Source organism: Copidosoma floridanum, unplaced genomic scaffold (assembly GCF_036245765.1).
Source record: "Copidosoma floridanum isolate Cflo_tuat_1 unplaced genomic scaffold, Cflo_Japanese_pri ptg000030l, whole genome shotgun sequence".
In the NCBI taxonomy this organism is placed as follows: domain Eukaryota; kingdom Metazoa; phylum Arthropoda; class Insecta; order Hymenoptera; family Encyrtidae; genus Copidosoma; species Copidosoma floridanum.
The window spans coordinates 10,000,001-10,024,122 of NW_028321907.1; the positions used below are offsets into that span (position 1 = coordinate 10,000,001).

The 24,122-nt window shown below is 37.1% G+C and overlaps 3 protein-coding genes across 6 annotated transcripts; 2 read left to right on the forward strand and 1 right to left on the reverse strand.

Annotated features, from left to right (window-relative positions):
• The first annotated feature begins 8,910 nt into the window (after positions 1–8,910).
• Positions 8,911–12,633, forward strand: Rbpn-5 (Rab GTPase-binding effector protein rabaptin-5). 3 transcript variants are annotated; one of them, XM_089596998.1, is made up of 7 exons: positions 8,911–9,879; positions 9,972–10,103; positions 10,177–10,598; positions 10,673–11,184; positions 11,269–11,665; positions 11,730–11,846; positions 11,941–12,633. In XM_089596998.1, the coding sequence occupies exons 1-7, from the start codon at positions 9,810–9,812 to the stop codon at positions 12,094–12,096; spliced, it is 1,806 nt and encodes a 601-aa protein (XP_089453124.1). In that variant the 5' UTR covers positions 8,911–9,809; the 3' UTR covers positions 12,097–12,633. The 3 variants fall into 3 exon arrangements, with proteins under 3 accessions (XP_089453124.1, XP_089453125.1, XP_089453126.1); XM_089596999.1 differs by having other exon boundaries at positions 8,913–9,879; positions 9,999–10,103; XM_089597000.1 differs by lacking the exon at positions 9,972–10,103 and having other exon boundaries at positions 8,913–9,879.
• Positions 12,634–13,046: 413 nt separating this feature from the next.
• On the reverse strand, positions 13,047–19,248 carry Pat1 (Protein interacting with APP tail-1). Of its 2 annotated transcripts, none has more exons than XM_014353695.3 (9): positions 18,534–19,248; positions 16,026–16,139; positions 15,705–15,955; positions 15,431–15,610; positions 15,083–15,338; positions 14,875–14,999; positions 14,502–14,781; positions 14,278–14,443; positions 13,047–14,168 (listed from the first exon to the last, which is right to left on the reverse strand). In XM_014353695.3, exons 1-9 carry the CDS (start codon positions 18,660–18,662, stop codon positions 13,939–13,941), a joined length of 1,731 nt encoding a protein of 576 aa, XP_014209181.2. In that variant the 5' UTR covers positions 18,663–19,248; the 3' UTR covers positions 13,047–13,938. The 2 variants fall into 2 exon arrangements, with proteins under 2 accessions (XP_014209181.2, XP_014209182.2); XM_014353696.2 differs by having other exon boundaries at positions 14,053–14,148.
• Positions 19,249–20,495: 1,247 nt separating this feature from the next.
• On the forward strand, positions 20,496–23,901 carry LOC106639848 (uncharacterized). Its single transcript, XM_014353644.2, has 5 exons — positions 20,496–20,526; positions 20,876–21,174; positions 21,895–22,053; positions 22,993–23,344; positions 23,735–23,901. The coding sequence occupies exons 1-5, from the start codon at positions 20,496–20,498 to the stop codon at positions 23,899–23,901; spliced, it is 1,008 nt and encodes a 335-aa protein (XP_014209130.1).
• The last annotated feature ends 221 nt before the right edge of the window (positions 23,902–24,122 follow it).

Below are 24,122 nucleotides of genomic sequence, written 5' to 3' on the forward strand. Positions count from 1 at the left end.
CGAGAGAAAACCGAAAAAGGAGGTAAAAGAGACGTGTACAGCTGCTGTTTCGAAAAAATTGAGCTGTACCGAGTGAAGAAGTAAAAAAACACCACGAATGAGTCGAGGCCGATGGAGACGACGTTGCGGGGTCTAAGTTTTAAAACCACAAGTGTTGTATTATCTCCTGCCGTTCCGGACAAGTCCAATAAAAAAATGTAAGAGGTAGAGTAGCCCGATTTGGAATGAATCGACGAAACAGATGCCGCGAGGAATACTATGGAAAGACACGAGCATGACTATAGGCACGTCAAATTCTAACTTGAAGCAAAATCGCATGTATCATACCCCGGAAGGCTACGAAGCAACATGAGGCCGCAAGCGGGAGATTTTGATTTGTCTGTGTCCACAATAAATACAGCAGTGTGCCCGTAAGTATAAGTACACGCAAGCGCCGGTGCTTGAACTTTAGTGCAAGCGTCGGCTCCTATATATATATATATGTCTATACGTATACCTACATAGATGCAGGGTAAATAGCGATAGGTGGAGCGAAAGCTGGAGGAACAAGGCCCTGGCAGAGTGTAAGCACTGCACAAGCCAAAGAGAGAGGGACGATCGGGTCCCGCTCTCTAATTGGAGGCGCGCTATCGACCGGGATCGCCCGCGATTCCACGGAATCGTGGATCTCTGGGCCCGTGGTCCTGGAGGAGCCACCTGTTGTGTGCACCGCCCGTGCACGTGTATACGAGTACATACACACACACACAAGTGCTCGGAACAAGAGAAAAAGGGAGAGAGAGAGAGAGAGAGAGAGGTATATGAAAAGCGTGGGTCGAGCGCGCGCCCCGCGAGATAATGCGCTGATAATGAGAGACAGCCCGAGCAGGGGAGAGCACTCGGCCCGGCCTGATATTTAATTGGCCGAGCTACCTGCTCCTTCTTCGCTCTCTTTTCTACGGGGGGGGGGGCTGCGTGCACCGGTGGGGTAAAATGCGCGCCGACGACGACGATGCCGGTCTGAGACAGAAAGTTCACCACGCCAAGGGTACACACCCGCTAAATGAAAATAAAAGAGCTACCGTTGTAGAGAGCCGCCTCTCGAGATACAGAGAGTCGAGGGGAAACAAAAAAACAAAACAAAAACAAAAAAGGAAGAGCATAGGGGTATAAGAGGAGGGTGCAGTCGATGAAAAATTCGCCTCCCGAGGCGGTGTCGCGACGCGACCTTGCGACGACGAGGAGGATATTTTGTGGGAAAAGCCTCTCTTGTAACAATACCTATGGCTGGTGTCCTTTTTTTTTTTTTTTTTTTTTTTTTTTTTTTAAGGTTCCCATTATTATTCAAGTACAAAAGGATCCATCGCCGGTGTGTCTGTTTTTCCATCACAGCGTTTTGGTCACTTCGTTGAGTACTTGATACAAAAGTACAGGTATTCGCGAGTTTTTACTTCCATTTCAGGTATCAATCACGTGAACAAATACAACAAAAAATTTTTGATTATTTTGGTTGACAAGAAATGAAAAAATATCTAATGAAACAGAATTTCAGAAGGGACACGTAAGAAAAAAAGAGAAAAAAAAGAATTCGTTGTCAATGATTGTACAATACGAACACATATCTAAAACGACTTTTTACACTAAAAATAACATAATTTCTTATAATGACAATAATGTTGTCAACATTTTAAAAAATGCACCAACAAGATAGCCATCATCAATTAGGTAAGAATAAAAAGAAACAGCACCGAATAGGATGTATAAAGAATTTATTGTCACAATTGTAAACGAGAACATATTACAGATCGGACAAGTAGAAAATAAAAAATGCACCGTTGAATATAAATAACAAAGTCTCAGAAAAAGCCTAAAATAATACATTGCGAGAATGGGTAAAAAGTAACAAGTATTATTTTACAGAAAAACGAGATAAAACTGTTGAGATTTGCGGGTATAGCCCCGCGCAATATGTAATACATGAAAAGATGTATGTAGATGATGAAGAGGGCCGTTGCGCAGCTGCACGAAACGGGGGAGAAACAAACGGGGGAACCCCCGCGGAGCGCGTGCGTCGCGAGCAATCGACTCTCTCTGCTTATATCCCCGCATCCTTTCGATATTCTCTCCCCCTCCCCCTCCCCCCCGACGTGCACGTACAGGTACTCCCAACGAATTAGAAACATAAGTGAAATTCACGCTTGGAAAAGGAACACAAGCACGGCTACCTCTCGCGAGGGTGAGACTTTACGTATGGCCGGTCGTCAGCGGTTCAAATAGGATTCCATTACCAGCTCATTTTTCGATGCAAGACCAGCCGAGAGCCCTTTTGCTTGCGTGCTCGGTCCACCCCTGTACGCTGCAACTCTCTCCTTGGGCGTGGGTAAAAAAAAAAATGTTTTCAGTCTCCTCGCGAGCTGCGGGGATTTATCGACCCTTACAATTTGTCCCTCGTTATGACTGCGTAGCTGGTGAGAAGTACTTTTTGTAAAGCTGGGCTGCTGGATTACTTTTGCATATGTTTTTTGTGGGCGAAGATTTAACTCTTGGTTCAAAGTCCTGATGCTGCGTTGTGGAAGTGATGATGGTACCCCTTGTACCAAGCAATTGTGAGTTGTGGATTTGGACATTTCAAGCCAATCGTTTCACTGTAGTCATCTTTACAAGACCTTAAAAAGTATAAATAGGTATTAATCAATTGTTCGATGTATCATTTGATTTTCGATTATTATTTTTTTTTTTTTTTCTGTTTTATATGCAAAATTAATGAAATCCTAATCGATAACAGGATCGGAGGTATAACAACAAAAGAGAGCACGCCAATAAAACTGTTCACGCGAACCCTCCTTACAAAATCTCTCTCCTCCATGTCCCTCCTTTTTCTTTCAAAGTCTATTTTAGTCCTTTCGTTCTGCCGAACGGTCGCCCCAAACCTGTCCTCGATGTGTCTCCTATCACATTTTTATCCGCATAAACAAACAAATGATATAATGGGGGTGTTGTTGAAAATTTTCATAAGTTTAGTGCTACGGACATAATTACAGTACGAGTGTCCTTTGTTTATGTAAAAATAAATCGGTATTCAAGTAGTCAAGTTGTCTATCTCTGCCTGTATAATAAACACTTGCAAAAATGTTTGTAAAGGTCGTAAATTAAAAGTCCTTGCAAACTTTGCGTCATTAGCCAAACTCTCTTTCTCTCTCCTCGCGGCTTAAGTAATACACGTATATCTGCAGCCCGTTGCGGCGCGCTTTTCAAGTGACGGGATGAAATTTCTCAAAAAACTACACCGATTGCAGCTTCAAACGTGGGAGAAAAAAAAATTGTTGTTTTTTTTTTTTTCAAATTGCAAAAAAGAAAAAAGGAAATAACGATAAGAGCAAAGATTCCAGCGTCCGAGTATATATATGGGTGTGCATAAGCGAACGCCCGTATCCTCTAAACGTACGTTATACACCTCCGTATCTTACGCGACGCGCAGCAACGGGTGAGAGAAGCCCCTCTACTCCTCCTCCCTCTCATTTGATAAATCACCTTGTTTATGCACTTTTCAACTTTTTCGCATATCATGGTAGCCGGCGAACAAGTATATCTACATGTATATATGAACCCATGCGAACAGGGCCCGTTTTTTTCCCCCTGCACTTCTTCAATCGGCGAGTCCAACGAGAAATTAAGTATACATACGTATACGCCGAGAGAAAGAAGATTCGCTCGTTGGCGGAGATATGCAAACGTCTCGGCGAGCGACGCGCGAACATAACTCAGTTCCCCCACACACGCGCACACCTATACACGTGGAACCAGCGTGTGTGAATTTTTTCACGCACACGCGTTGGAGGTAAACGAGCGTGAGTGAAAGCGCGGAGGGCTGTGCTATAAACCTCGATAGCGGTGGGCCCGAATAAAACGCCGGATTTACAATCGCGATATCGCTCGGCCGAGGAAAACAGGACCAGGAGGGAATAAGGAAATAAAAAAAAAAAAAAAGGATTTGCCAAGGAATAAATACAAACTGGCGGCTCTCGTCTCCGATTAATGCGTATATGGCTCTCGGAGCGTTCGTCTGTCGACGGGCAAGGGATGACGCGAGGGGTGTTTGGTGCAGCTATAAAAGTCCAGAGCTGCGTTGGCCTTTTCAGACGTGCCATGACATCTTCATGTGCTCTGTGTACGGGCTTCGTTGTGCAAAAAAAAAAAGTGCTTTTAGCTCAGCTTTTACACGCGTCGGTTATACATGATACAAAAAAAAAATCGATGCTATTCCCCTTCTTTGAATCGAAACAATTATAAATCGCGATTTTTACCATAATTTTTCTAAAATTATTTAATTCATCAAGAATGAATCTCTTTAATTAAAAGTCTGTTCAAATTAATTAATAACTGTTTCAATGTTTTACGATTACTAATAATTTTAATGATTATTATGGATTTCCTTGCAAAATTGTATTGAATAAATATGAATAGCATATAATTCAATACATTTACACAGTCAATTTTATAAATGAGTGTTTTGAAATAAATACATGTAGAAAAAATTTGAAGTATGTATATAATATCTAAGTCTCAATATATTTTGTGGTTAATGTATTAACATATGGAGCAAAATTAATTTAACATCGATGTATAATAATTTGTACTTAATAAAAAAATTGAATGGATTTAAAATAAGATTAAAATATTTTACAACAATAATATCTTACTTTCAGTAGCTGCTATATTATGGTTTCTTGTTAAAATGTTCACTGTTTAGTTTCATCAAAAATATTTTATAATCCAGTTACAATATAATTAAAATTTAATAAATTTTTACAATAAAGTTTAAAAATTTGTATTTTAAAATAATTATAAATAATATTTAAAATAAGTACCAAATTTTAATTACAGCAATCATCACATTATTATACAGTGATAAATAAATTTAATACTACGGTTCATGAAAATTTAAAATTATCAAATGAGATTAAATTCATTTGATATTAACTTTAAATTTTCAAAATTGTATACAATAATTAAATTAAGTATGAATTATTTTTATAAATTTTAATCAGTTATCAAAAATTTTCCAACATTAACATTCACTCACTCGAAATTTAGAACATCTATACAAGTTAATGGGTTTGACGTTGAGTGTACCTCAGACCAAAAAAATCTCCATCAAGAGAAATAATCACTACCATATAAAGATGGCTTCACTAAATTAATTTAACCGAATGGATATATTAATCGCAATTTCAAACAGCTCTGCCTCTGTATTCATAAAGTTCAATGATTCTGATGAAAAATGAAAATCGTGATAAATTTTGGAAATTCTCGGAGTGGCTAAAACGTTTGGATGTCACCAAAACTTTATTTTGTAATTACTTTGAAACCGATGCTTAATAAGCATGATGAGTTTGTAATTGTACCCGATGGACAGTGCCATTTCAATGAGAGAGAACGTACATGTTGTTTATCGTACACGGTTGGCCAAACGGGCGAAAGACCAAAAGATATTTCTTTTTTCGCAGACCAAGCTCATTACTGGGATCCTCCAAAATTTATGAAATCATTTGCGAATGAATCGAAAAATACGTATTCAGAGGAGCGCGCGCCCGCTTAAGCATGTGTGTGTACGCGCATACCTCACTAAACAAGTCGAAGTCGAAGTTTATGCCGAATGCGAGCTCACTTTTGTGATATGATGAGCAGGCATGAGCGCGAGCACGTATAGGTGGGTGTAGGTATACGTATAATGTATCGGCCGGCAAATCAAGAGGTCGAACGAAGCGCGTCGATAAACAAGGCGCTTAACGATCGAAATAAAGAAAAATCGGACGAAATTTACCGTCATCGTTGAATAAATCGGCCCCGCTATCTTCGGAGACAAACAAAAGGACCAATAAGCCGGCAATCTTTACTCCCCACTCGTTTCTCTAAATTCTCTCCCTCTTTCTTCTTCATCTTCTTTATTTTCTTTCCCTCTGTTTTTTTTTTTTTTTTTTTTTTTTTTTTTTTTTTTTTTTTTTCTTTTCAGACCGTTTCCATTTATTTTGCTTCTCTTTATGCTGACGCGCAACATTTTTTCTGCCTCAACGTAACAATATATTATTTTGATATGGTGGGCTACGCGTGCACTGCGAGTATTTAACCGAAAAGTCTTTGCTTACTTTATCATTGATGACTTAAATGAGAATTCATGTAGACATAAACACTCGTGCCAAAAGCTCGCGAGGCATTACTACCTGCTGCATGATGATGTCCACACATTGTTGCCACTTTTGAGTAAAATCGGAGGAGACGTCGATATAAAAGGTAAAAAAATCTGATTCACGTCTGTAAGTACAGGATAATACTTTGAATGTGTATGAAAAAAGTAATAACTAACAAAAATAAGCACGAGCATACAAGCGTTGTAGTGCTCTTTGCATCTGCTGAGTCACAATGTAATTGGTAGTACGAAATTGGTGGACGCGGGGTGTATGAAAAAAAAAAAAAAAAAAAAAAAAAAAAAAAACCCAGCTCTCCAGAACAAGTAGTACCTATACAAGCTCTTCCTGCGTAATCGATGTCTTATCAATACAATCTCACTTGCACCCATGCACACATACATTATGCAAACAATACGCGTTGAGCTGCTCGACAATAAATTTCCCCGGAATTTTGATATTCGGTATATAATATATATGATCGTGGGCGTGTGGGGGGGGCGCGTGGATATATACATACCTAAACGTATGGATGTACAACATAAGTATGCTTGTGCGCCTATACATTGTGTGTGTCACATCAGAGTCGATTGGAATAAACATATATACTTACTACGGGGAGGATAAATCAAACCTATCGTTGAGATTTTACTTGATGGCCGTAGCAGCGTGTGAAATAACACGCGTGCGCTTATACGTTTGCACAAGAAGAAGAAGAAGAAGAGGAGGAAAAGTTTTGCGCGCGAGCCGATGGAAAATAATCAAAGAGTTTTCCAAGGCTGAGCGCAACGCATGTATATATGTGTGTGTGCCGTTAATCCACACGCGGCGGTGAGGCGTGTCGTGAATTATTACGCCTCGACTTTGGCCGGAGCGTATTCGCGCGGTGGTGCTCGCGGGGGAGGGAACAATAATCGTTTGGCAGCTACAATTGCATCCTGCGCCAGGTGGTGTTATCAAATTCGTCATCGCGGGGGGACTGTTGAGGCTTTTGTTGCTTACTCTTTAACTAACTGAAAAAAAAAGAAAAAAAAAAAAAATGCTTAAAAAATTCTTTGAGAACATGGAGTCAACAAATTATTCATGCAAGTGGCCGTAGAATTATTGATCGCGGAGCGCGATATCTGCAACGTGCTCTTGCGCAAGGCTATATTTGAAATCGGATGATCATCAGTGGCCGGCAGTGACGGAAAGAACCGAGTGTCCAGGACGATAGTGTCGAATCGTGGTAAGAGTATATATTACATGTATACACAACTGAGCAACGGGTCACTCCCATCGTCTCCGCAGCCCATCACGTACCAGCATCCGAAAATTAATCGGCGGGTGGGCGAAGCCGATAACGGATGGCGTGGCCTGCCATCGGTATATTTTACTTTGCTCCGTATCGGTTATTTCATCGGCTATTTGGCCTCGGCCTGTGCATGCGCCACTGTTCTTTCAACACGCTTTACTTGGTTCGGATTTACTTCAACACATTATGAGCTTTAGAGGTACAAATATTCTTGGTTACAAGCAGACGTAGGTATATAAACGCTAGGGTGCTTCAAAGTAGGTACAATTAAATTGAATTTTTCTCAAGTGCGCGTATCTACATTGGAGCGTTGTTTTTTTTAGCTTAAAACAAATGTACGTGGCATCTCGATGTAACGGTCAAAAAAATATCATGTGTCCAATGATCTGGCTATTTTTAGTCTATTTTAAAAAAGCGTTTTTTCCAAGTAAGTATAACATTTTAAACAAAAAAAGATTTAATAAAGTAGTACAACGTTTTCAACTGTCCGAAGTATCTGCTGCTGCTTTTTGTGACTAAAAATCGCTACTAGATGACTTACAAGTCAATTTTCCTTTGAATTTAATGTGCCTACGCTAAAAAAAATAATTTAACATAATTATGTATCGCTACCTACATGTTTCAGATTTTTTTTTTTTATCACACGAAACTATACATCCTTTTGGATAGCACATTTTAGAGTAAGGGTGGAATGGAAAAGGGTGGTTTCTGGTTTATTATGTATTTCGCTTTTTATGGAGACTAGACTGACATCTATGACATAAATGCGCAAACAAGGAAACAAGGAAACATTTTAATCAATATTCTTCTGAAGGTACATTAAGTTTTTGTCTTATAATGACGTGACATTACATTGTGATTTCAATAATAAACATTGCCAATAGTTCATTATTGATTAAATTTTGAACAAAATATTTATGAAAAAATTGCGCCATAACATAAAGATACGCAATTTATGGACGAAAAAAAGGAGCTGCGTTAAGCTTAAATATTAGTGTAGTCGTTTTTATGCAAATTGCAAAACACTGTAGTTTCGGGCCGTTTTTCCAAAAATTAATAACCCCCCTTCTAATTAATATGAAGAGTTGAAATTTGGACACAATATAGATGTCATTTATCTCGATACACTCACCATGTACCGATGTAACTTGTCATAGCAAGACTACATCGCAAAAACACTTTGGATATCCTAAAATCATAGGGCATACGGTTTATCAACTCTTTTGGGATTGGCGGCGGGTATTAATTTTTTGCCTCATCTGTATACCCACTGCCCCCCCCCCCCTCCAGGAACAAAAGAAACGAAAGCGAAACAATTGGAACACACGAACCGAACTAATAGTACGAACGAACGATGATAATTGGATGCATATAATCGAACGCACCCCTTTGGTAGCGGACGACACACACATTGTGATTTGTGATGTCATATCACAATCACACGACTCAATCACTGCAAATTCATGATTCACAACTTTCATACAATCACGATTCATATACTTATATATAATTCATACTTGTAGCTCTCCACTGCTGAAAGCTGAAAGCGCTGAATTGCTGATGACAAAGTTGCAAGACATAATTACAGACGAGGATGAAGCGATAAAGCGCCTGTCGTTCGTTGATACAAGTATCTCTTTATGATATATAATGGAATTAAGTGAATTGTGTCATTTGTGGCTGCTACGACTGGATTGTTGACACTCTCTGTGGCATAAACTGGAGACAGAAAAAGTGAGGTTACACATGAGTCTTCGCTGGATTTTCTTCGAATATTAATCTCATTTGTGCGGTCGAGACATGTCCACCTCGTGACAATCGGCGTGTGTTGCCGAATGAATTTTATTCTCCTTTGCTCCTCCTTAATATGGAGTTCGTTAATTGTTTTCAACCACATTACAAGCTGTTGCAGTAGGTAAAATAGTGATACCTACACTTTTTCATTTTATCCTCGCAATCGTAAAACCTCTTTGTCGTAATGAGCTGTCACCCAATACTTGGCCAACAACTCATTTTCCCGGCTTCTGACCATCCATAGACGTTGTACGCACCTGTGTCGTCATCGTCGTTATCAAGTTTGTAAGGCGTAGATGGTGATTCGCTTACCTTTGTATCACTGGCCTCACCGGATTTTACCTTTTTTTTTTTTATCTTTCTAATTATCTTAATTGCACTAGCCATCTTGTTGTTGATTTAATTTTAACAAAGTGGTGTAACTGAAGATCTGCTTGTCTAATTGTTTAGACAATACAGCCTTATACATCAGTTCAGTATTGTGATGATGCAGGTTTTATTGTAAAGATAGTGCCATTGAATAGGGTAGTTTAAAAATAATATTGGAAGATCAAAAAATGGAGTCAGCAGCTACACAAGGTGATAGTGACACCAAAGAGGACACTGAAAACAACACAAATAACATAGGTGAGATGAACCTTTATATTATTGATTCATTTACTTATTAGGTTTCAAGAATGACCCCTTGGCTTCTTGAAATCCATCAAACTTACTAGAAGTATACAAATTTGATGTTTTTACAAAAGATGTACACGAAGAGGTAAAAAGGTTAAAAGCCCTGAATAATCAAATGAGAGAAGAGTTTGATACGCAAAGGGCAAAAATTAAGGAATTATTTTTACAAAAAGAAGGTATATTTAAGAAAATAGCAGTCTCCTCTTTAAAATTTGATTATTACATTTTTTTTTTTTTAATCTATTCTAGAGGACCTAAAAAAGGCAACTGAAGAAAATTCAAAGTTACAAGAAGAAAACTGTAACTTCCAACACGAATTAAACGAAGTTAAAAGTCAGTTGGTGATTGTTGATATAAAAACAAAAAATAATATTGATCTAGAAAAGCGTAAGGCTGAAGATGAAATTGCCTCATTGCAACAAATCATAACTTCAACAGTTCAAGACTCTTCAGCAGCAAGAAAAGAACTGGAGACTAAAATTAGTAAACTTAAGGAAGAAAATAACAATTTAAGGTTACAACTCATGCAGAATTCACCGCTTGATGGACCTCAAATTTCTCTGTCAACGATGACTAAATCATTGGCAAAAAAGGTAGCCTCACAATTAGGTGCTGATTCACTTTCACTTGGCTCCGAAAACGAAGAAACTTCGTCAAAAAATAAGCGTCACGTAAGCATATTATCAAATTTTATATTTATTTATCAATGACTGTACCATAAACATGTAACTACATCTCATTTCAGGCAGATGAAGACGCTGAAGTGTTACGTTCACTGGTTGTGCCATTAGAAGAAGAAATATCAGCGTTAAAAGAGAAACTAAGAACTACAGATGATGAGTTACAAAAGTACAAAGAGAAGGAAGAACAACAGAATGCAAAACAAGCTAAAGCAAAAGAATCTGGTATCCGAGAAAATACGTGTGATATGTGTTCAAATTATGAAGCTCAACTCCAAAGAATGCAAATGGAAGCTAAAGATCTTGGAAAACAATTGCAAGAAACTGAACAATTATTGCAAACTCAGAAACAAGATTTAGTTAAAGAAGTAGAGTTTAGAAAAGGTATGGAAGAAAAGTGGAATGAAAAGAAAGAAGAACACAAGGCCGAAGTCAATCAGTTGAGCTATTCGGTAAAGTTATCCACACAAGTTAATGATGAACTGAAACAGCAATACAGTTACACAAAAGAGAGTGTTACAAAAGAATTAGCTCGTTTAACAAGAGAAAGAGATGATGTACAAAGACATTTGGACAAGTGAGTGCATTTCTTTTTATTTTACTGAAAAAAGTGAAAATTTGTATCTAATACATAATGTTTTTATTTTACGTATATACATAGGTTGCAGCAAGAAAACGATTATCTCATGGGAAAATATAGCAGGCACTCCGAGCATTATCAGTATGAACATATCAACATGCCAAACACCGTCGAAGAATTGCATGTTAGTATTTTGAAAATTCGCGAAGAATTGATAGTAGCGACTATTGCAAAAGAAGAAACTGAAAGAAAGTGCCGATCACTCGAGTGTGAGCTTGAACTGTTGCATGACCAAATAGAGCAGGATAATCAAGAAAAAGACCGAAAAGAAGCAGAACTTCAGAGTATGGTTGAACGCGCGACTAAAACTGAATCAATCATAACCGAATTGAAGCAGCAGATTTTGAACTTGCAGCAGGAGCTGAATACTGGCGAAGAGACTCAAAAAGATTTCGTTCGCCTGACGCAATCGTTACAGGTATGAACAAGCATTTACTGCTAGTTTGGATAAATTTTTAACAACTAATGACCGTATTTAACAGGTTCAACTTCAAAAAATACGGGATTCTGAAAAAGAAGTTAGATGGCAGTATGAAGAGGATGTAGATGAATGCCCAACATGTCGCTCATCTTTTTTGCAAGGAAAGAAAAAAGAAAAGGTTAGTAATTATCTTCATTACTATTTTTGCCAAATTTATTTTTAATAAGTCTCATTTTATCACAATTTAAAAAACCATGTAACATTGTTCATAGATGCACTGTCGACACTGTGGTCAAATTTTTTGTCTTTCGTGCCTAAACAATATTGTGAAAAGCGGACCACATCAGAGACCATCGAGAGTTTGTAATGTTTGCCATACCTTACTGGTACAAGAAACTGCTCCGTATTTCAGTCGAGACCCACCCTAAGACGATTTAAAAAAGAAAACTAATTTGGATGGATTAAGTTACGATAAAGTGCAATACAGTTATTGAATTAACTAGATCAATTGGTGATTTAAATGAAATATATGCTTATAAGTAATTTTTCCAACTTTCCGAATGTATTTGTTTATTAGTCTCTTTAATCTGGGGCAGTGATTATAAAATCATGTAAAGTCGTACGATGTGATATGAAAATTGAAATAGTATGAAAATATATGAATCCATTCAAAATTTTATCTTTCAATTCCTTGTATTTTTAGTAATACAAATATTGCGGCAGCTTTCCAATCAACATACTTTGAATGAATGTTACGAAATCTTTTTTTTTTCGTTCATATATTTTCATAAGCGTTTTTATGCAAATTTTTTTAACCTGTACAGTAAACAATCGCTAGAAATTGTGCAAGTATTGAATGAAGACTACAGCTGTGACTCGATAAATATCTAAAAAAAGATTTATTCTAATCATCTGACAAGAGTCACGTGATACAAAAAGTATATTTGTCAAATATCTTGTAAATATGGGACTATACTAATTAAAGTGTATCGTCGTTTAAAGAATGAAAGAGTTTTTGCTTCATTTCCATTTAATATTAATTTTTCCTCTCAGTACTATTTAAAAACAAAACAATCTTAGAAAATATAGTTCAAATAAAACCATGTTCTCTGTTCTCATATATCGATGTCTGTGACAAAAAATTGAACAACACGAATTTTTCCATCTAAAAAAAGGTTGAGAAATCCTACAGCTATATACTTCACAAGAGACATCGATGTAGCGGAACAGCAACGTACTGTGGTCTAGAAATCTTTAAAAGAATGTGATTATTTTTAAAAAGCCAGTCAATCCGTTGATCTTACCTCAGAGTCAAAAAGTTATCACAATGAAATCTTTTTTATTTCATTTTATTATTGAACGTAATAAAAATCATAAACAACATATTTACATGTTCCTATGACTAACAAATATTTATGCAGATATCAAAGTTTGGCTTTGTTGTGACACAGCAGAAACCGTTTACAAATGTAACAAACGCAAGAAAATTCTATTCAATTCATCGCCATATATTAAATTACAAACAATTTCTTAAAAATAATTATTTATATTTATATACAAAACTTCAATTATAATCGCGGAATTTCTAGTTTATAAAAGTTTAAATATTTTTGAGTTTAATAATTTTAATGGTTTATTGTAATAAATATTTTACGTTGTTACGAATAATATAATTTTTGTCTCAAAAACATAATTAAAATATGTTAAACATATTACAACATCCTATTAAAAATTTACATTTTTGCTAAGACAAAAATAAACTCCAATTTGGAATAAAATTTTTGCCCTAATTTCATTTAAATAATAATTCACGCAAAAGAAATTAAATTTTACATAACAGACCTCTTGTTTTCAAATAATTGACTATATATTTGATAGTTTCTAATAATTTATGAAACATTCCATATTGAATAGCTCATGCTATCACTATCTATCCTTTCCAATTCTCAAAGACTTGCCATTTGAATACATTGGATGTCAGTAAAACTTTAAATCACGCAGTCAGAAAAGGAAAAAAAATGGTTGTGTCATACATAATCTTTCACGAAAAATGTCGAATTGATTTTAAAAAAAATGTGCGCCAAGTGAAGTATATAAATGAAATTGCATCGCAGATTTAATGTGACAAGTAAAAACAAATTTAATCACCGAATAGTCCTCCTATTAACGATTTAAATTAATTTCTTAATATTACGCCAGCGCATATTGATGTAATCGATGACGCTGTTGCTCACGATTTTTTCTTATTTTTTATGATTCTATACCTATTTCTACTTTATTGTAAGAAATGTTTGTATCACATCACTGATAGGCTGTGACGGTTTTTCTTCGAACAAGGGGTCTTCCGAGTTGGCATGCTCGTCTCTCAGGTCCTTCCATTCACTCAACCTGTCCATAAACTCGACATACTTATCGTGATCTTCAAGTTTTGAATAGACGTGCAGTAAACCTCGGTAATCATACTCCAAGCCACTGTAAGTCTTGCCAAATAGTTTAAGACCTGGATAATGTGAATAAGTTTGAATAATTTGATTGGAAGCAAATGTGCAATTTACAGCTCATTCAAGAAAGCTTTTTTAAACTCCGAGTACCAACATTGGTATACTCACTTATATCGATACTACGCTGATATAATCTTTCTGCTTCTTCGTACCGCTGCATGTGAAAGTTGTACAGTGAAGCCAAGTGTCCTATGCTTAGTCCAACTTCGTAATCGTACGAACCTAGTATGTCTTCCTTAATTCTTATGGCTCTAAGATGCATTTTTTCCGCTTCCTAGAAAACAACATTCTTTTTATGACTCTGTAAAATTTTTATTTAGATTCATACGCACATCAAATCTGTTCATGCTTTGATACAATCTTCCTAAATTCCCGTAGTGTTTGGCAGTTTGTACGTTCATATCGCCGAACGCAGTCTGTGACAGTTGTAGAGCAGACAAATGGAGGGTTTCCGATTTTGTAAATAAATTCTGATCCGATCCTGGCGTCTGCGAATTATCCAATGCTATTTCCTCTAAAATTAAGGCCTTTACTCTTTTGGCACTTGCAAGCAGCAAATGCTCTGAAGGAAGTAACTTTTCCATTATTTCGATAGCCTTATTCACGTGATGGCTGTCAAAGTGAGATTATCACAAACGATTATAATTTTTTGCTTCAACTTTCACTTCATCATTCATAATCGTCATCAACTTCATACAAACCTACCTTGCTAGACTAAATTTACCAGAGTTGTATTCTTGAACATACAGGGCATACGCTAAATCTTCATGAGCCATTGCAACTTGGAGATTGTATTTACCAAATATTTCTTTTCTAATATCTAATGCAAACTAAAATACAGAGCATGAAATTACGAAAAATTTGAGGCAAACCATGCAAGTAATTAACTGATTTTAAAAAGTGTGAATTTTACCTTATAAACTATGACACTGTTAGGAATACTATCCGAGTTCAACAAATAAAACCCATAGTCGATCAGGACGTCGCTGTACTTTGGATCTTGGCGGTCAAAAAGTTCTCTGGCAAGACACACGGCATGTTTTATAAGCAGACCTGCTTTTTTGTATTCTCTCATCATAATACAAGATTTGGCAGTTTGACGTAGTACATTTATGATAATGTGCGGTGAGAGAGATGGTTTCAATTGATTCAGGGCTTCCACGCTCCATCTGCGAAACAATGAGAGAAATTTGTTGTGATTCCATTCACAATTACCACTAGTTTGGCGAGTTATAAAAATTCGATGACTGATGTATATTACTTGTATGCTTTATCGTATTCGCTTCTACTGAAATACAGCACACCGAGTTCTGCATAAAAAGCAGCGTGGTTGATGTTTGTGTATTCGGTGTTGTTCAACTTCTCTATGGTTTGCAGCGCTAAGTCACACGTTTTAGCAGCTTCATTAAACATACAGTAAGCTGTTTGTGCATGAAGTAATCTATATGGAAGAATGAAAGTTAGTTGACAATAAAATAACATAAGATCAAACACAATAAATTATATTTATGAACAACTCGTTGAATCCATCTTACTTGTAACAGCAGTCCAAGGTGCGACACCAGTTTTCTGGATTTTGCGGACCAGAAACGCAGAGATCCTTACACGCTAATAAAACTTGTTCACTTTCAAAGTACCAGCCTGCATCGTTGAGGAATTTTCCAAGACGTAAGCCTAAATTTATAATTGTTTCGTGCGCAGAAAAATTGTCTTTGTTGCCAAGATAACACAAATTGTAACTGATGGCTAGTTCATTTCCAATTTTTGTCCCGTGGTCCATCAAAGCCTGTTGTACAAAACAATTACTTGCTGTTACATTACAAGCCACCTTTGATTTTTAAAAGTCAAGCAATTACCTGAAAGCTTTTGTGTAAATGAATACGCTTGTTCGTCACTTTGAGCATACGTAGGAGTGTATTGAGATCACTTAGTTCCATTCCAAGGAGGCACAGCTTTCGATTTTTGTACAGCTGAAAGTTAAGACACAAAAATTCGGTTGAAAATTTATTGTTGTAACAATATTAATGGTGCATAAAAAAGTTTATTAATAATTTTAAAAACTACCGACATTTTTAGGCAACTTTGGATGTTTGTTGAGAAGAATAGTTGTGTAAAATAATTAAACTACAGACTTTTTTGATCAATTTTTATACTGAGAACAAAATATTATTTCAAAGAATACGTTTCATGTGATTATCGTCAAAATATGATGCCGTTAATGAAAATTACACGTTTTTGTCAGAGTCATGCATAAATTTGTTGATGTTTCACTATCTTCGATTTCGGTAAAAAAAAAAAAAAAAAAAAAAAAAAAAAAAAAATACAGCAGAAAAAGTGAATTAATAGTTATACAACTTGTAATAATATTTTACTTTAATATTATTCTTTTAAGCAGGCATTGCATTCGGTACAAGTGTTGATTGTTATGTTTTCTCGTTCATTAATTATAGCAAAAACAAAGAGATATGATAAAGTATTTTACTACATTGATAAAAACTCGTGTACAATAATTCGTGTGTACATACATTTAAACGGTGCATAAATATTCGAGTAAATGTGGGCACTTTTATGTATATATTGTTTACGTGAAGTATTACATACATCAGTGAGAGGATTATCTCAATTCCTCAACTCACTTTGAACATTAAATTTTGTCTTATCGCAAGAATTTTTGATTATAAAAATTTTAAGGTGTCTCGATATATTATGAAAAAATATGATGGTTAATTTATAAATCGAGAGTTTGAAACAAAGAGATGATAAATAATAACGTTAAATACACTTGAAGCCTTTATTTACATCTTTAAAAGTCATTTGTTGTTGAAAAAACATGCATTAAGTTTACATATATTTTAAATGTATACTCGAAAGATAGTATTAATGACGACTGCTCTTTAAGTAAAATAATAAACTACGATCGACACATAAATATCTAATAAAATATGCATTTATAAAAAACAATAAGTACATGCAACTATTTGTAAAACAAAAATCAATCGAGCAACTTCAAGTACAAATTGCATGAACAAGACTGTACATTTAAAAATCAAGGGGATTAAGTTGCTAATGAGAATTGATAACGTATTCGATACTTCTTTTTGAGAACTCAATACTATTATATTTATTATTTACGTAACCGAATGAACAATACAAAAAACACATTTTACATCTCTAATCTCAACATTCAATACAAGGGGAAAAAAGTGACGATTCAACAAAAAAAAATATTATTTAAAAATTAAATAATCAACTACTGCAAAGTAAATGAGTCTAGAGTTCAAACAGCTTTGATTATTATGAATACATGTTATACGTCGGTTAAAAACAGCTGGATAATCAATGAAATCCACGGACACTTCAAGTTTAAAAGGCACGCAGACACATGTACAACGTGTAATAGCCATAGTAGGTAAGCAAAACTGATGGGGAGAGCGCACACACATATATCGAGCGTTTGCTGCGGCGACGTTGCATTTACCCGCAAATTCCCAATTAAATATAGCATTGTGTACGTGTATGTAAGTATAGGTAGATTTAGATGTACGTATATATTATACGGTATAGCCGCTAATGATAGATATCCGATCACGGAACACATGATCTGAACGAGACTCGTATGCTATAATATGTTGTGCGTTAGCAAGTCCGTACATATTACATTACATGCTTTTATGGTCCAAGTCCGAAAACTACAACGAAAAAACAAAAGCCTGATAGGTACCCTTGACTACACGGATCTGTCTGGGCACTTGAAAAATTAAGAGTGCCAATAAAATATCTGTAAGTAAATACAATACACAGAGGAAATCACAAACCGAGCGTGTGCGTTTAAGATAAAAAAAAAAAAAAAAAAAAACTTAAGGCACTAAGTCACCAAGTCAGAAGAGAAAGGCCAAGTGTCATCCATGTCAATTACTTTGCTTGATAATGTAATGAGTAGAAAGATAGAAAAGGGCACAATGAACGAAGTAGATGTTTGTTTTTATTTCTTTCCTATAAGTACTTACTTATATTTTAGGTTGACAACAGAGTTCAAGGAGTGCTAAAACTCCTACAGATAGCATAAATTGACTTTTGTTACCTCTGTTGGTAATGTACATTTTTAACAAGCAATAGACATACCTAAAGATAATGAGGTAAAAAAAAGTGTTACAATAGAGACGTGAAAGTGATTGAAAAAAGACACTGTAAACATTCAATAGAGAGAAGAGCAAAAGCAGATACTTAAACTGTATACTCCAAGTACACAATGTCAAAAAAAATTTGGAAATAGATAAAGCATATGTGTAACATGTTAGTCTTTTAATTTGTATTAAATAGATTGGCTGGAAAAATACAATACTGAGACATATATACATGTGTACCTGATAATAAAGGTCGAACAACACATTCTCGGGCAGGAAGTTGATGTGTTTCTTGAAGACGAGGAACTGCTCAGCCACGGCACCCAGGCTGAGCTGGTAGAGGCTCCTGCAACCGCTGGAGTTGTCCATTGTTTATGTCTTTGATGTCTCACACACACTTGCACTCTCGAGCTCTCGCACACTTATTTATATATGTATATATATATAAATAATGTTCAGCAGCAGCAAAATAAAACCACAGCAGTCTTATAATTTACTAGGTGTTATTCTCCTTTCTAGCTCTCTGCTTCTGCTCCGAAAAGACGAACTGCTGGTCTGATCTAATAATGTACTAGGTGTGGTGTTGTGTGCTGTTTTTTTTTTTTTTTTTTTTAATACTCCTATCTCTTGGCCATGTTGTTGTGGTCTATTATCATATCCATCTGTTTGTGTTGTTGATACAAGCAGGAGAAAGGGAAAGCGACGCTTCTTTTTTGCGAACAGAGCCCGATCGCCTTGCACTTCACCAACTCTGTGACACTCATCATTACACGCCAACTCCCAGCTGCAGTCGCATGATATGTCTACTTATATATTGTTTAGTTATTGTAAGCACTACACTCGTCGAGGATCCACATGACAATAGGTGTTTCCTCACTCTCTGACGTTCGGCACTTGTGCGAAATTTATAGCCCCGAGTTCCAACAGTAAGTAAATATATAAAAAAAAAAGCGTTGACTCACTTTGCTGCCATACCTCAGCTTTTGCTCCCTGCTGCAAGAGAGCAGAACCTGCAGAACATGAACAGAAACATATGTTACTTATATCTTTTCTTTTCTCATGCGAACTGCGAATGAGGGTACGTTCGTTCATCGTTTGTTCCAAAAATGTATGAAAAATTCGGATAGGTTTGTCTGATTGCGGAACGAATAGACTATTCGATCCATAAATAGTAAACATTTCTTTGCAATTTTGGAACGATAGATTCCAGCGACGAACCGGCGAACGGTAATTTAATTTTCGAACACACCCTTATCATATACTGCCTTCCTTGGTTAATTAATAATATAAATTTAAATAACAAATAAAACTGATTGAACATTTAATTGATGCAAAAAAATGTTCCCAAAGCTTTAAGCTTACATCAACATTCACTAGGTGGCGTATGAGTCTCGAAAATCGTCGATATACTATTTTTTTTCGGCAAAGTAAAACTTTTTTTTATGTTACACAACAAATATTAAATTTGTATCTGTAAATGGTTTTCAAGACAGATATTTCAGCTAATTATAATTAGACAAAGCGATGCAAAATTTGTACAGAAATTCATGTAGATGCATATAATCTTCATATATAGATCAGAATAGTAGGGTAATTTATCATCAGAATAAACTAATATCGTACGATAAATAAATATAAAGCCGAAGCTAACTTGTAATTTTTCGAAGTAAACATTTTTCCAAACAATTGATTGATGCTTTGCATAGTAAATGTGCAAACACACTGATGTTTTTTTTACTTTAAACAAATTTTTTTTATTTTAATATAATATAGATAATATATAGAAACGTATAATATAAAGTCAACAACTCTACTTTGGAGACAATTTTAATTTAGAGCTGATTTTCATGGGACAAGGAATACTCGTTGTTTGTTGTATGTTGTAATACATACACGTAGAAACGAAAACGAGCTAAATTAGCGCTTAACTTTTCGTCTAAAGAATAAAATCCCGATAAAACGATAACCCGTGTATTTATCTCATTTATTATTTAAATTCTTTCAAGTACATCACATAACCATGATATATTATTTTAAGTTGGTCGATTGTCACATTTTCCGCGTCATATATAACATATGTATACGGCGCACCCGAAGTAGCTACAGCTGTCAAATTTAACTCGCGGCTTTCCCCCATAGCCGCGAGGAACAAAAATGTGCTCCTGAAAGCATTTGTCGCACATAATAGGTTTTAACAAGAGAATGGAAAATCAGGATCACTCATACATTCAAGGTAAGGAGCAAATTACTTCCAACATCGCTCGTCACGTGAGTATGATATCGTTCCGCAAAAATTAAAATAAATCAAGCCTCTTCGCCACACGGGTAAGAAATCCTCGCCCGCGTTGCAGCGACCATACGTACCTCTGGTTTCAATAGTAATTTTAATTTTTTTTTTCTTTTTTTCTAAATAATTATCGTACGTGAAATCGGTATCGGTTATGGTTGTAACCAACAAAAATCGCCATCCATTATACATAACTTGTGAAAATTCTCGCGTGTCTTTCAAACTCGCGGAACTCGAATAAAAACGCAAGTGTAATTAGCCAACAGTCTAAAACCGGTAAACTCCACCGCTGCAGATAACGAGCCGATCGTCGATTCCTCAGCAGCGTGTCTGAACAAGTCGCAGCAGCAGCTCAGCTGTTGGTTGTACATATCCCGTAGCTGTGGATTGGATCAGCAGCAGCACCAGGGAAACCCGAGGGATGGTCTGCCACGTGCCAACCTCGAGGACGCGATCCTCGCGGTTGAGCCTCAAGGTCCCTGGCACGTGTCGGAGACCCATTGCGGTCTACTAGCCGGTTTCGGGCGCGAAGCCGATGCCGATAAACTGCTGCAGTATGCCGATCTCGCGAGCATCTTCGAGGGGCCCGTACAGGTTTTTACTTGCCCACCTCCCCCCTTTTTTTTTTCGATGGTCAATTATCATTAATTTGTGCATGTCCAAAAAGTATTATTGCGCCATGTTTTTATGGTTGAAGCGCAGTATACTTTATTTACTGTAACTCGATCGATTTTTCATCTGTCGTGTATTCGTTTGTTCATCTTGTTTTGTTGAAACAACATGCATACCTTTCAATTTTTTTTTCTCGGACTTCTTAATTAATTATAGTTTCAAGTCTTGGTGACATTATACCTGTCCTGGATCCTATTGCGGAACAGAGCTTTACGCCTGCTTTTGGATGGCTGCGTGTGGCAGTTTGTATGGCTTTATTTAACTTGAAACCTTGAAAAAGTCAAGCGGTATAAATATATTACATTCGAAAACGGGGTCCAAAACAGATGTAATGCCACTAGAGTGTATCCGGATGTCCAAGCTCCTTCTTCGGATGCTGTTGTTGCAGTTGAAGCGCAAACTATGGAAAAAGATTACGTGGTTTGTCAGTCTCGTGAACCAATGACATTAATTTTCAACTGTTTTTACCGTTATTTTTTCTGAAACGCGTCGTGAGGTCTAAAATCGAGCCTCGAGTATTTAGTAACACGAGCATCACATTTTTTGACGAAAAGACAAATCCCAAGTACCAACGAGCACAAAAAAAAAAGAAATTCGCTTTGGCCGTTCAAATAAAAGAATGTCCCACACTCGTGCACACAGGTCGCCCGCTTCTACGACCGAGACACCCGTTACCGGCAGGCTCTCCTGTTGCGCGACGTCCCCTGGGCCATACAACTGCAGGACCTCAGCTCGGCTCTCGCCAGGCAAGGCATCGCCACCGGAAGCGTCGAGCGCTTGCGACACTACATTCGCGTCGAGGTGCGTACGTGTTCTTTTTTTTTTTTTTTTTTTTCGCGAAGAGGACAAATCGTTTTCCTCACGCGACCCGTTGTTATGTTATACACACAACTCGGTGGATTGTTTTTACAGTAGGTTTTTATAAGCTTGAGATAAAAAAATTGAAAGAAAAAAAAAAAAACTCAATGCTGAGACGTTTAAATCGGTAATGAATTCATTAGCATCTGTTTTCAATCGATTAAAATAAGCTTTATTTACACACGAGGTACTTGAAATGTTTTTTTTTTTTTATAATTTCCAAAGAGCTAATAATGGGAGACAGCCATACGTAATACCTTCATATAACGACGTTTGCGTTGCACAACGGATCGTCCATCGGACATCTTACGACGTGATAAGCCTCGTTAGAATTAAATTACCCGCGGATTTTCACATGCGTTTCGCATCTATTAAGAATCGCATAGTTTTTTTTTTTTTTTCTTTCTTTTCAAAATCACAGTATGTTGTTCAAAATTTGGATAAAGTCATCCAGTCGATCTCGAGTTTATTAACCTAACAGCGGACTTTGTTGAAAACGAATTGATTTGCAAAAAAAAAAAAAAAAAAAAAAAAAAAAAAAATTATCGTCAAAGTGCGTCAAAAGCATTCCGATAATTGATGAATATAACAAGTAATTGTAATAAAGAAGGCCGTGTAGAAATAAAACAAACAACATAATAATTCCAGTGCTGCATTGCGCAACACGCACATTTGTTTGTGGCACAACGTCACGGGAACGACGTTTTTTTTTTTTTAATTTTTATTTTTTCAACAAATTTAGCTGACACTTGCTGAAGGAACGGAAATTCATTTACCGTTACCCGGAACGATTGTAAAATCGTAACAAAACGAAAATCGCAAGATTTGCTTCCCTCTCCCCAATGGTTATATACATATATACGTGTATGCTGTTTGTCGCAGGTTCTGGACCCCAGCCAGTACGAGCTGCTCCTGCGCCAGGGCCTAGATTTTTTCGGAGTGGCGCGTTTCTGCGCGGTCCCGGAGCGCTGGTGGCGCGGGGGTCCCCAGAGCCCCTTCAGCCCCGACGCCCCGCCCAACCAACAACCCCAACAGCAGCAACAGCCCAACCAACAGTCCAACGCTCAGGACGACGTGCTCCAGTGCTTCCGTTGTCAGGGATTCTGGCACGTGGCCGCCAATTGCCGGCACCTGCCCCGATGCGTCCGCTGCGGGGAACCCCACAGCGTTGAGTTCTGCCCACGGCCCAGGAACAACCCCGTCTGCTGCCACTGCGCTGGACCCCATCATGCTGGTACTTGGTTTTTTTTTTTTTTTCACTAGGCTGTCGAAACTCGGAAATGGACCTGATGGGCTGATGGGACAAAATTACTCGCGTAATGTAAGGCGGTGCGAAGGTTACGAAACAAAAGTTGATGTGTGCCCAGCCGACGTTAGTTTTTTTTACTTTGGAAAAGACAAAATAAAACTAAAACAGTATTAATGATATACGAGACGGGCGACATACAATGAATTCTTTTTTTTTTTGTTTGTTTTTTGTTTTTGTCCATGGAAACACCCAATTGTATTCCGTAGTCGAGACGATGAGACGTGTTTCCCCCCTGGAAAAACGGTCCCAACGTGTGTGTACACGAGTCAACGACCTCCGTTGCACCAATTAACACGCACGTGTTTCCCGTTCCAGCTTATCGCCAATGCCCCGTGCGACTGCAACTACTGAACGCGACTCCCGTCAGTTTGACCCTGAGCGCTAGCCGACTGGGGACCAGCAGCTCCTACGGCAAGTCCAGCGGCGCCAGTAGCGTGGCTCCGGCGGCGTTCTCGGGTCACCGGTCCAGCCACTCCAGTTGAACCGAAGGGACCATCTCTAAATTTTTCGACGACTTTATTACACGTCCTCCCTTTTTTATCGACTTTTATTTGTGCTATGACCCTCGATTTTTGTTTTTTAACAATAAATAAAACTTTACTTTACTCGACACGGTTTTTGTCGTTGCTTCCTCCGATGCAGAGTTACATGTTTTTCGTTATCATGTACATAGAAGGTCTTGAAAATCAGTGTGGCTATAGAA

Bases quoted from the DNA above. Each gene is read 5' to 3' on its own strand.
- Rbpn-5 (XM_089596998.1), top strand. From the start codon at position 9,810: ATGGAGTCAGCAGCTACACAAGGTGATAGTGACACCAAAGAGGACACT. The intron at 10,104-10,176 runs GTATATTTAAGA...AATCTATTCTAG, and splicing joins ATTATTTTTACAAAAAGAAG to AGGACCTAAAAAAGGCAACT. The intron at 11,666-11,729 runs GTATGAACAAGC...CGTATTTAACAG, and splicing joins GCCTGACGCAATCGTTACAG to GTTCAACTTCAAAAAATACG.
- Pat1 (XM_014353695.3), bottom strand. From the start codon at position 18,662: ATGGACAACTCCAGCGGTTGCAGGAGCCTCTACCAGCTCAGCCTGGGT. The intron at 15,956-16,025 runs GTAATTGCTTGA...TTTGTACAACAG, and splicing joins ATTTACACAAAAGCTTTCAG to GCTTTGATGGACCACGGGAC. The intron at 14,444-14,501 runs GTGCGTATGAAT...GTTGTTTTCTAG, and splicing joins AAAGCATGAACAGATTTGAT to GAAGCGGAAAAAATGCATCT.
- LOC106639848 (XM_014353644.2), top strand. From the start codon at position 20,496: ATGGAAAATCAGGATCACTCATACATTCAAG. The intron at 20,527-20,875 runs GTAAGGAGCAAA...CCACCGCTGCAG, and splicing joins GGATCACTCATACATTCAAG to ATAACGAGCCGATCGTCGAT. The intron at 21,175-21,894 runs GTTTTTACTTGC...TCGTGCACACAG, and splicing joins TCTTCGAGGGGCCCGTACAG to GTCGCCCGCTTCTACGACCG.